The 12,616-nt window shown below is 62.5% G+C and overlaps 1 protein-coding gene across 1 annotated transcript in view; it reads right to left on the bottom strand.

Moving 5' to 3' along the window:
- LOC105259694 overlaps window positions 1-9,241 on the bottom strand; it is a 37,138-nt gene extending 27,897 nt beyond the window's left edge. The window contains exons 1-5 of the mRNA XM_045036758.1: window positions 9,128-9,241; window positions 8,334-8,507; window positions 3,992-4,167; window positions 3,447-3,548; window positions 789-913 (exon numbers count right to left, since the gene is read on the bottom strand). Coding sequence (XP_044892693.1) covers window positions 789-913; window positions 3,447-3,548; window positions 3,992-4,167; window positions 8,334-8,507; window positions 9,128-9,241 — 691 coding nt within the window. The remainder of the gene's footprint in view (window positions 1-788; window positions 914-3,446; window positions 3,549-3,991; window positions 4,168-8,333; window positions 8,508-9,127) is intronic.
- Window positions 9,242-12,616: the final 3,375 nt, after the last annotated feature.

The raw sequence follows: 12,616 nt of genomic DNA, 5'->3' as shown, positions 1-12,616 counted from the left end.
GACTGAGAAAGGAAGCTTTGCTCTGCACCCTGAGGGCTGAGATCCCCAAACACTCAGGACAGACACACGAGGTGCTCCGCTTGGGGTCCTCCCTACATCAGTGTCCAGGGCTGCTGTGACCGATGGCCATAGACCAGGCAGTTTCAACAGCAGAGATGAAGCCCCGATGTCAGGCTGTTGCAGGGCCCGTCTCCCTCCAAGGCCACGGGGGAGGATCTATCCTTGGATCTTCCAGCTTCTGGGGCTCCAGGCACCCCTGGGCTTGTGCCCATGTCCCCCCACTCTCTTATAAGGATGTTTTCACTGGATCCAGGACCCTACACATTGCCGGGTAACCCATGATCATCTCAGGATCCTTAATCACATTTGGGAGGACCCTCTCTCCAAATAAGGTCAAGGTCACAGGCCCGGAGGGTGGGCAGTGGTGGGCAGACCTTTGAGGCACACGTGTTCCCAAGGCCAGGCTCCTGGAGCCGCTCAGCAGACACCTGCAGCCACACACCACCCGGCACCTTCCCCAGGCAGCCCTGCCCTCCCGCCCCACCCTGCTCCCTGCCAAGACCAACTACTGGGTGATGGGCACCGGGCCCCAAACCTGCCTTCTGGTGCCTGGGGGGCTGCTGCCCTCCTGCCCGGCCCCGCAGCTCAACCAGCTAGGGGGCGGGCCAGACTGATTCCCCCCCATAGGGACAGCTTTCCCCGAAAGACGGCTGGAGGGAGAGGCTACCGCCATGAGGGACCCGAGAGAAAGCAACGCCAGAGAGGAGCCCCCCACCCCCACCCCATACCTTCATAGAGGGGATGAGTGCGCAGCACCTCCGGGTTGACAAAGTACTGGATGAAGACGTACAGCAGGATGGTGATCAGGCAGAGCAGGCTGGCCGAGGCAGAGACCAAGGAGCAGAAGAAATATCTGCGGGGGCAGAGCCAGACTCAGGGCTGGGCAAGGTGCCCCTGACCCTGAACCCAAGGCCCAGCCTTCTTCCTGTCTCCTGGCACCTGAGCTCCCCAGGGGACGCCCTGAGGGCACCTCCAGTTTCCCTGTCCCCCTCTCACCCCCACGCGGCAGTGAGAAGGGCCCGGCCTGGCTCCCAGGTGGGTACACAGAGGCTCCAAGCAGGTCGGGCCGCCCGCAGCTTCCTCCACATGCCGCCACCGCTCACCAGGGCTCCACCAGGTCGGGGTCGGGACCACCACCCCTGCCCCCCATGTTGCACGGGATCCTGGGTGCTGTGCTTCCATCCAGAAGCATGGAAGCTCAGCAGGTCGGGAAGGCCAGAGGTGCTGGGACAGGCACCTGGCCGGCCGGCGGCCCACGGTGCATCATCTCCACACACCCTCCAGGGGCCTGTGCACACTTCCGTGCACAAGTGACATCTTGTGCTTTGGCATTAGACCAGAATCACTCCTGTCCTCTTGCCTGTGCTCAGGACAGAGAATGATCTAACCATCCAAAAATTAAATTCTGGTCAGCAATTCTTGGAATAAGCTTCTGCTGCAAGGTCTTCCTTTGGGCTTTCTACCGTGGTGATATTTAAGGAAACTGTTTCTTTAGCATTTTCAATCTTCATCAATGTCTTTTCTCCAGCTGAAATTTATCTGACTCCATTATTCTTTTCCAGAACATCTTGAGGTTTGTTTTTGTTTTTTTTAACACATCTTCAGGCAGAGAGCTAAAATGTGAATGTCCTCAAAGGGTCACATGGATGTGGAGGGCAGCCTGCACTGTGGCCCCTTGTCGAAGGCCCTGGAGGGCACGTGTCCTGTGCGTCCCCGAGCCGCAGGGGGCAGAAGCCTGGCCCCACACCTGGCTCTGGTCCCCGGGGAGCCTGTAATGTGCAGTGCAGCTGTTCCAGCCGGCGGGCTCACCCTCAGCAGAAGGCCCTCGGCCATCCGCTGCTGCTGGCACCCGGCCAGAGGCGGCCCTCCCGGCAGGGTGAGGGCCAAAGCCACTCCAGCTGCACGTTCGGGGCCAGAAACGTCGCTGTCGTCCCGGACTCCCGCGTCTGTGGTGCCTCAGCGCCCAGTCCGGGCACTTCCCCTGTGAAGGCATGTCCTCTCAGGAGCTTATCACACTTTGCCAACTGTTTTGGCCAACTCGTCTTCTAAATGCAGTCATTTCCTGTTGCTTTCTCTGCCTGACAGTGTTAGGGACAGGAGGGAGTCTGGGACTCCACGTGGACGGGGTGGCCACGCCCTCACCAGGACCCCCGCACACACGGTGCCCTCACTCACTTCTGTGCACACTCCTTGCTGCTGACACTGCCCAGTGGGTAGGAGGGCTCCTGGGGCCCAGCCGTCCCCACCGGGAACTTCTGCAGCCTGTTGTGCCCAGAGGCCACTGTCAGGACCTCGGAACTCCACCCTGTGTGCCCTTTGGGGCCCGGTCCGCTTGGTCCTCCTCAGTGGCAGGGCCACAAACCCTCGCCCGTCCCCAACGGCTGACCAGACCTCAAGGCCACCAGCTTGTGGCACCAAGGCCTTAAGAGGAGCATCTGGGGGAGAGAAGAAAGCCCTGCTACCGTGAGGAGGCAGCCCCAGCTGGCCTGGGGCTCCTCCTCTGTACGGGAGAGGGCGGCATGGGGGCTCCCAGGCCCCCGATTCTCATTAGACTTTTCTAATCATGACAGCTTTGCATTTCCTTCTGCTCAAAGCAGCAACGCTTTTCAAACCTGAACAAGTGGAGCGTTTCTTGACTGGGCTGCACGGAGTATGGCCCTCCTGGACCAGGCTGCCCGGAGCACAGACCACGACGCTCCATGACCGGGCTGCACGGAGCACACCTGCTATGAGTGGTGGGTGAGCAGTGGAACCCCTTGCAGCGCCATGAGCCGGCGAAGGCCACTCTGAACTAACCGGGGGAGCCCCTGCGACTTTCTTGGCCACTCACAGCCTGGGCCCTAGCACGTGGGGTCCTGGCGAAGCCCGTGCAGGACTGAACACCTGCTCCCAGTGCAGCCTCGGCCCACATCCTCTGTGCTCTGACGGCCTCCGGGAGAAAGCGCCCGGGTCCAGGCCAGCGGGCCAAGGACAAGTCAGCTCAGCCTGAGCCCCTCTGGATGGGGCTGGGCCTCCACATTCGGGAGGGGCTCCAGGCCAACACATTTCAGAGCCAGACAAGGAGAACAGAAAGATGCTAAGGACCGCTGTGCTGGGGACAGCACGGGACTCCCCCCATTGCCTGTGGCCCCCACCCTCTTACCCATGAGGCCCCCAGCCTGCAGGACCCCTCTCTCTGGGCCCCCTCCCCCTGACCAATCCCCCTCTTTCCCCCAGTCCTTTCACCCTCCACCCTGCCAAGTCCCACCTCCCCCTTCCCTAGCACCCCACCCACCCCCCCCCGGCCCAGCCCTGCAATGCCCTTATCCCTCTTCTCTGCTGGGTCTCCCTCTCCCTCCCCCAGGACTCTGCCCCTCCCTCCCGGACCTCCCCCTCCAGCCCCTCACCTGTAATTCCTGCCCCCTACACAGTTGTTAAGCCATTTGCAGTGGTGGTCAAAGTCAGATACACACTTGTTGCAGGCCCTAGAGTGTTTAGCCTTCTTGTTCCTAGAAGGAAGAATTCACACGAGCAGCCCGTTAGCAGCATGTGCAGGAGGAAGACAGGGTCAGAAGAGAGAGACAGGTGGCAGGGAAGACCAGGCCCCAGGCGGGTTATCTTCCCTCAGCCACGCCTGCCACACGGTGCCACCAGCTCCCATCCTGAGCCACAGGCCTCCCTCCCAGGCTGCCTGCTGCGCCTTCAGTGCTCTGACTAGCCCGGGTGGGGTTCCGGTGGGGGGGCTGGGACTCATCTGAGCCCCTAGATGGGTGGGGGGTCCTGCGTGTCTCAGGGCCACTGCTGCTCATTCAAGGAAAGCAGCACCAGTCAGCTGCATGGAAACAGAAAGGCCGGGGCAGGACCCGCCTGTGCACAGCACGGGGAGGGGACGGGTCCACACGGCAGGGGCCGCGCCCTCGAGGCTGCCTGCCCCCACACGCTGGGCACTCACACGGTGACCTCACACAGGTGGCAGTATTGGTTCTCGATGACATGCGTGTGTTTGGATGGGTCGAAGGTGGGTACGGGCTCCGGGTGGTTCTTGAGCCGTACGTTGGTTTCAGCAGGATCGATGGAAATTGCAAGCAAGTGGACCACGAAGTGGAAACAGAAAAGCCCACCAGTCACCTGGGCGTGAGTGTGTCAAGGAACGTGCGGCCAGGCCTGGTCAACACGGCGAAGGTGCCCGCTCAAACTAGAAGCAGGACCCTGGAGGCGCCTGCTCGCGGCCTGAGGGTGTGGACCCCACGCTTCACCAAGGCAGCAAGGGAAGGCCCTCAGGGGCCAGCGGCCACCACGCTGGGTGCCGAAGTCGTGGGGGTTCTTTGGGCAGCAGAGATGCTCAGAGCACGTGCATCAGGGGAAGAAGACAGTGTATCATCAAAAAATGGAGGGGAGCAGGGAGGGCTCACGCGGCCAGTCTGCACGGTCTGTCTGGGTCCCGTCTTGTCTCTCCTCGCCCCTAGGCCCCTCTGGCTCTCTGGACCCACTCCCGCCGTGGCACCCAGGGTAAAACCAGTCCCCGGGCTCCCATCCTCCTCCTCCCCTTCAGGACCAACACACTGTCTGTCCCCTTGGAAACCAAACAGAAGAGGTGGAAGCCGCCTCCCTGTCAGCCCTGCCCTGCTTCCCAGGACTGGTGCTGAATGGGAGGGTTCAGGGTTTACAGGCTGGGTTCCAGGGTGTGGCAGGGGGAAATGACCCAGCCCGGGAGGCGAGGCCACAGTGCACGGAGTTCTGCCGGGATCTGACAGGGGTGGGGGTTCGGGGCAGGGGGCTGGGGCTACTCTCAGTCCTGCGGGAAGCCCCCTCAGGGTCCTCCTCAGACCTGCCAGCCGCCTCCGCCTCAGCCTCTGCCTCAGCCTCTGCCTCCGCCTCCACGGGCCTGGGGCTGACAGGCGGGGTCCTGCCTCCACAATGCACTAGCCTGAGTGGGAGGCCGCTTCTGGCCCAGATCGCTCATTCCTCCCTCGCCCTCCAGCCTCTAGGCACCACGTGCAGACCCGGGACTCGGGCTGCCAGATGACGGCACGGAGGCAATGGGGACCCAGCCCTGCTGGGGGAGGAGGGCAGGAGGAGGGCCGGCGAGAATGAGCTGAGGGCCATGAGGATCAGCCCAGGAAGCTGGTGCCCAGGCCAGGGGTGAGTGGAAGGGTGGCTGAGAACCAGCCGGGCCCTGGGGGACCTGCACGGGGGCGCGAGACTGACCAGATCCTTCAGTGCCGCATAAGGGATGTGGTGACACCAAGGCCCTTCCTGTGGCCACCGGACCCTGCGGGGCTGGGTAAGGCCTGACCCTCCCCTGCTCTGCTGTTCCATTCAGGGGATGGGGCCGCGGCCAGGTGGTCAGGGGCCTGGTCAGGCTTTGCCATCACAGCTGGAGACACCAACACAGTGCTGGCACACGGTCTCCCTGCACCTGCTCCCTGAAGCCTGAGGCGCTGGCTGGAGGCAAGCACTGTTTGTGTGGTTACTGGGGCAGCGGGAGCAGGTCCTGAGCACAGGGGTCCGGCCCAGGACAAGAGGTGCGGCAGGAAGGCCCCTTCCTCTGTCGCATCAGAAACAGGCAGGCTAGGTGTGGGGGAGGGACTGAGGCGTTGGGGCCCTTGGAGGCAGTGTAGGGGCAGCGTGGCCTGCACTCTAGCCTCAAACTGGAGGCAGCGAGGCCCCTGACCTGAGCCTGATTTTCCCCTCCTGTCCCAACCCTGCAGGTGCCGTGGCCAGGCCACTACCAGAACGTGTCCCCCAGGAACAGAGGGGCAGCCCCCCCGCCATGTGGTAGGCAAGCCCCCTTAAGCACAAACACAGGTTCAGGCAGGTCACCCGTGGGAGTGACACGGGTGAGCAAAAGGCCACCGCGTTTTGCCTGGCCATTCACTCCGTCAGCCACTTGGCTGAGAAGTGTCAGCAGGTGGGCACCACACCAAAGTTCTGCCCCCACGTTCAGATGCCCGGGTTATGGGTGTCTCTCAGGTTGCAGAGAATAACAAAAAGTAAAAGGCACAGGGTAGGAGGTCTCCAGCGGCAGAAGGCCAGGCCCTGCCCTCGAGGCCCCATCCCCTTAGCGACAATCTGTGTTTGGTAAACACACAGCTCCGCCAGCCCAGGACACACGCCCTCCCGACCTTCCTCTCGGGTCCTCTCGGGACCTTCCTCTCGGGTCCTTCCGGTTCTGCAGCAGGAAGGGGTGAGGCGCCCCCCAGAGCTCCCACCACCCCCCACCAGTCCTGCAGTCACTGAGGCTAACCTAACCAGGGGTTTCGCCTGGCCACGGCGCAGGCTCCTGGACTAAGACGGGTCACGTCAGAGGCCAGTCCCTCAGCACAGGGACCCTCCGGGGCCCTTCGCAGGGGCAGGGCTGTGGGGAAAGCTGGCCGCTGAGGTCAGCGGGGAACCAGGGGTCCGCCTCGTCTGCTGTGTCTTCTGGAGGTGCAACCCAGACCCTGCCCTCCCTCCTGGGGCAGCAGTCCCTGCAGCGCCGAACGACGCTGGCGCCCCCCGGTGGCCAAGCGCTGCGGAGCCTGAGGGGAAAGGAAGCCAGCCAGAACCTGGGACTCGGGCCAGCCAGGGGCTCCTGGGAGAAAGGGTGTGCAAGTGAGCTCGGGGCGCCCTCTGGGCCCGAAAGCAGGTGAGTTCTCAGAGTGCTCCCTGGACAGAGAACACGAGGCAGCTCGAGAAGGCCCCAGAACAGGCTGAGCCACAGCGAAGGGAGAAGGGATACAACGGATTAGAACCCAGAATGCAAACAAACCCACAGTCAGGGACGGAGGTTAGGATACAGATAGAGGGGCAGCTGGAGGCAGCAAGGAGGCCAGGAACTGGCCCTCCCCGGAGCTGGCCCCTGCCGACACTAAGGGCTTCTCTTCCCAGAACAAGAGAGGGCTCCCTCTCAGAACTGGGAGATGTTTCGCTGTGGTGCGAGTCCCAGTGAGAGTGCCACTCTGACCAGGAAGTCGTGGGTCGGGCACTGTTGGCCTTCGTGCTGGGACAGAGAGAGGAGACCCCTCGCCACATGCAAAGCGTGAACTGTGCCTGGATTCTGAATTTAAAAAACCCAACAAAGCAGGTTTTGGGGACCAGTGGAGAAATCTACAAGGCTGGCCGACTTCTGCCCATCCTCTTGTGTGTGAAAGACACAAGTTATACGGGGTGATGTGGGGCGTGGGATGTTGGCTTTGCAGGCCCCACCCAGCGTCGTCAACCCTGGGCCACAGGCCTAGAAGTGGGGCAGCTGCATCCGGACACACAGGACCCACATTCCCAGCTCTGTGCCGCTGGATCAGACACCCTGAGGGCCCCACAGAGGGAGGCCGGCCAGATCGGGGGCTGCGTGGCGCTGGGGGGGCAGCAGGCTTGCACATCAGGCCATGGGGGACGCCCAGGCTCACTGGTGGGGTTGGCCAGCGGTGGCCCCCGGAGCACAGATGCGCTGGCGAAACTGAGGTCCGTCACCCACAGAGTGAGGTGTGAGGAGGGGGCAAGGCTGGCGATGCCCGCCTGGCTGGGGGAGGAGCACTCGGCTGCACCTGCCACGCTCCACCATGGGGCCTGCGCGCCAGCCCCAAGTGCATCCCCGACGCCCGCCCACCTGGCCTGAAGCCTACTCTATTGACACGTCTGGAGCCTCCTTTCAAGGCCACCACGGGGTCCCCACCACCAAGGTCCCCACTGTGGCCTATGTGGCTCCTAACAGCCAGCGGGTTTTCTCTCTGGCCTCGGCCACTCCAGGCCCAGCCAACACCCGCCACCAGACTCACCTGTCGCAAGAGGGACACGGTTATAATCGGCGTCTTCCTCGCACCCCTGGCGTGGCTCCCCCGCCAGCCAGCCTGACTCAGCCCACTGCAGACCTGCAGACAAGTGGGGCCCGCATGGGGCACCCCAGACCCTGAGAACGAACGCCACGTGAATCCCTGGGACTCAGCCTTCAGTTTCTGACCCAGCCCCGCGACCCCTCTGCGACCCTTTCCTGTCATCCAGGCTGCCTGCCTCACCCCAAAGCCCCTCCAGCCCTGGCCCCCAGGCGTGCTCTCCCTGCACTGACGTCAGGCAAGCAGCAGACACTCTGTGCTTTTAGCCCCGGCCCCAAGCCAGGGAGCCACACCGAGAACGAACGTAAGGTTTCAGGCAGCGTGGCCGTGGCGGGTGTCTGGGGTGAAGAGGAGGAGCGGGGTCGCAGAACAGGGGTCGCAGCGGGGGCTGGTAGGCGTGGCAGGGCCCCGAGCCAGATCTGGGGCAGGGCCCGCGGGGAGCCTCCCTGGGACAGCGGGCGCTGCTCCCACAGTGAAGGATACACCATAGATGACCAAGTTCCAGTTAGGCGGCAGCAAGGGGACGAAGATACCGAAGTTGGCGAAGGCCAAGATGAACAGTGTGGTCCAGGCCACCGCCTGGAAGGTGTGCAGGGGCCACGACCAGCCATTCACTCCGGACCAGCGGCGGGGAGAGGCCTGCTTCCTGCTGGCTTCCTACAGGGCCCCTCTCTGGCTCCGGCCGCACAGCTCCATCTGCAAGACGGGAGGAGGGTCACCCCCACCCCCAGGGACACCAAGGAAAAGATTGCAGGAAAAGCAGATCCTGTGACCACGCGACACTTGTGTGTGCCGAGATCCTCAGGGAATCTTCTGCAAGTTTCCCTCGAGGACAGAACAAGAGACCGCGTTCCTGCTGCAGAACAAAGGCCTGCTGACCAAGGGGCTTCTGGGGTCTCTGGGCACTCTGGGGACACCCAGGTCGAGCTGAGGGGCTGGGAGGGAGCCGTGGCCACTTCTGGCCAGGTGTCCGGCTGTTGGAGAAGGTGAGCCACATCACAGCCGCCCCTGGCAGAGCCGAGGGTCCTGGGGACTTTGCCTCATTAGGGCGGATTTCTGCCACTCTTCTCGGGGTGTGGGGCCAGGCAGGGCTTACCTGATCAGTGAGACCCCTGGGGGACCACAGAGACCATCCCACATGGACGGCGAGGCCAGCACCCCGGGGGTTGGAGCACAGGAAGGCACCGTGTTACGAACGACACGATTCCTGCGTGAAAACAACACTTGGATGGAAGTACCGGCCAATGCGAAGGATGCTTCTGAAAACCAAACCCCACTAACGGGGAGGTGGGCTCTAGGGCGTAACCGCAGACCTCGGCCCAGGGAGGTGAAGCAGGGACGTGGGAGAAACCGGAAGTGCCGTGGAGGATGGCAGTGGCGACGGCACTCATCTTGTCGAAGGAGCGACGGGGTGCGGACAGGACACGAGGAGGGCACAGGGAAGGCACGGGAGGGCGCACGTCGGCCCAGGAGCCCGTGGAAGGCAAGGGTGGGCCGCATCCTACGGGGCTTCCCAGGACAGAAACGGCATCGCTGACGTGTGGAAGCCCTGAGGTCGCAGCTGGCACTGGATTTGGCAACACTTGAAGCAGAGCGAGTTTTCACGCTCTGAGACTACTTTGAACCCCAACAGAGACAGCCAAAGCGTCACGGGAACATGGGACTGAGAGTGCACGCGTGGGGGCACCGCAGCAGCACTCCTCGGAGGCCACCCGGAAGCTTCCCTGCAGCCGACCTCAAAGTGGCACCAAGAGCAACACTCCACGGGGGGCGAGCGCAGCCTTGGTCCCGGGGCAGGACCACAGCGGCCTGAGTGTGAGGTCACAACCACGCACGTGGCCCAAGCAGCCGCGGCGGGAGGTGCACGCTTACCGTCACCGGGAGTGGCTGCGGCCGGCACCGCCAGCCACGTGGGCGCTGGTGAGCCGGGGGGGGGGGGGGGGTCTGGGGGGTCTGGAGAGAGCAGCTGCAGGTGGTAGCAGGGGCCTCGCCCCAGGCCCCTTGGCGGGGCAGGTGCTCGGCTCGAACACCCCCTTGGATCTTCCGGTTCGGTTTTTCACTCTCAGAAGATTCCAGCAGTTCTCCCCAGGACAAATACACAGTTACCAACAAACGCACAGGCTCCTAACTCCTGCCGGGACCAGATGGCACAGTTAACGTGGGCTCCGCGTGTGCACGAGACACCCGTGCGGACACGTCCATCCACACATTCACACAACACACGGAACACACGTGCACACGCAACACACCGCACATACCACGTACGTGACAGACCACACACACACACCACAGAGCGCACATACACGTGGAACACACGCACCAGAGACATACACATGCACCACACGTACAGCACGCACACAAGACACACACACGACACAGACATACACCACACACACACACACACTCACAGCTTAGGCACACAAGATTTCTCGGCTCACTTCTCGTTCCTGGCCTTTCTCGTGCTATTTCCTCAGCCTGGAGCCACGTCGTCCCCCCCACCCCCTCCGCTAATGGCCATCTCTTGCCTTTGGAGCCTGTGCTGGCGTCACTCCCTAGACGACCTCCTAAACCCCCCCCCCCACCAGATCTGAGCCAGGCCCCCGTCCACTCCTTCCGCAAATGCCGGGACTGGTCCTCCGGATTCAGGCCACAGGAAGGGAACCTAACGATCTCCCTCTTGGGCAGACTCGGTGGGGCCTGGGTCCCTTCTTAGCCCAAGCTCAGTTCCTGACGTTCGTTTTTCATCATTCCTAAGGGTTTAGTCCAGGTTTTGGCGTGAGACGTGTTGGAGCCGCAACGCTCCCACAGCGCTCCCCCGGGCCAGGCCAACATGCCACCAGAGACCCAGGGCAGACGACAGGCTGCCTGAGCAGGGTCTCAGACCCCCAAGAGCCCAGCCATCTGCACGGCAGAGGCCGCGGATGGTGGGAGATGCCAGTAACTGAACAAAGTTCAAGTTCAGGGCAGGGCACCCGCCAGAGTGCAGGCCTCCCACAGTGCACTCACTTTTGAATGGCCACGTCTGACACGGCATGTGAGTGTCAGCTGTGAGGCCACCACTCCCACCGGCAGAGCTCAAGCCGCGGCAAAGTGTAGCCTTTACAGCGCTCGAAAGTGCTTTTCGGTAAATGAAGACGAGCAAGGTCTCGGCCTTCTGCACAGAACGTGCTTCCCCGGATACGCCTGTGTGAGGGCTGCTGGCCCCTCGCTGGGGGTTTTTTCTGGAGCCTGTGACCTCAACCCCTCGACTCGGCAGACCCTGAAAGAGGCACCGGGGAGTGGGGCAGGGGAGGCACTACCCCAGGAGTCCCCCGAGTCTGCAGGCGGTCGGGCCTCCCAGCTGACCTGGAGCCACGGTGACCTCAGCCACTCACACCTACGAGAAATGTGCCTCCGAAAGAGACATCTTCGCTCTATGAGAAAAACTCCAGGAGCTACAACACTAAGAAACAGACCTAAACCCAGAGCCATAACCCCCGTCCGGGACAACCAGGACTCTTCCCACGCACAACTGCATGCCCTGAACTTCTAATGGGACAGGCGTGCTGTGGGCCCCACTCTGCAACCCACCCTTGTCCCCTCTGCTGCAGCCCAGTGTCCCCTTCCCTCAACACAGACTCGCCCCTATTTTTAGGGCGCGCAGAGCACTCCACCGAGTGTGATCCTCAACCTGCCTGACAGGAAGGTCATTCACAAGCTCTGTTACGGGCCGGCTGCAATCCCGCTGCGCACACACCTAAGCACCCAACCCCCAAAGGGTCAGCACCGGGGCCGGGGGCAGGGATGGCGGAGGAGCGAGGTGGAGCATGGGACAGGTAGGCGCTGGCACTCACGTGCACACACACAGGCACCAACACACACACGCCAACACATGCGCTCACACGTGTACGGACACAGACTCACACACACGCTCACACGTGCTCACACAATGTGCACGTGCACACTCGTGCACCAGAATAAACATGTGCACACGCGTGCTCACACACATGCTCACATGTCACACGTACTCATGTGCACGCAGACGCACATACGAGACTGCACAAGCATGCACACTCACACATGTGCACACTCTCCCCCTCACTGGTCTTGTTTGGAGTGTGGCTTCCCACAGAAAAGGCAGCAAGATGAACCCCCGTCACCTGGCACTGTCTGCCCAGACAGCCTCTCCCCGGAGAGTCAACGGCACGGTTGAGGCACTGTGGCACTCCCGTGCATCCGTGGCTGACACGTGGCCAGTGTGGCTCTGAGAGACACTCCCCCTCTCTGGCCACCTGCCCCCAGTTATTCTGACCACCAAGAACACCTGTGGGTTTGGACCTGGATCCTGCCAGCTTCCTGGGGCAGCAGGCCCAGGGAGGCGCCCCAAGCCCCAGGTCCCCCTTCACGGCTGTGACACACCCAGGAAGGAGCAGCCTGACCGTGGGGTCTGTCCCTCCTGGGGACTTGCTCCTTTGCCGGCACCTGCCACGGCTTCCTGACGCCTCGGCTATGCAGTGTTTTGCTCCCCTTCTCCTGAGGTTCCCAAGGGGCCCTACCAGCACAGCAGGCAGTGGCCAGCAGGGCTGGCCCACCCCGTGGCACTTGTGGGTCAGGGGACGTCATGCTGTCCACTGCCTCCGTCACACAAACCCCCTTCCCCCGGGATTCACTCTGCCCTGTGAGGTGACAGAAGCTCCAATCTTGTTTTGTTTTAATATCTTGAAGTTTATTTTGAGAGAGAAAGAAGTGTGCGCACGTGCGTACAAGTAGGGGAGGAGCAGAGAGGG

This window comes from Felis catus, chromosome A1 (assembly GCF_018350175.1).
Source record: "Felis catus isolate Fca126 chromosome A1, F.catus_Fca126_mat1.0, whole genome shotgun sequence".
Classification (NCBI taxonomy): domain Eukaryota; kingdom Metazoa; phylum Chordata; class Mammalia; order Carnivora; family Felidae; genus Felis; species Felis catus.
The sequence above is the reverse complement of the archived record's forward strand: the minus strand, read 5'-3'. Positions and strand labels throughout refer to the sequence as shown.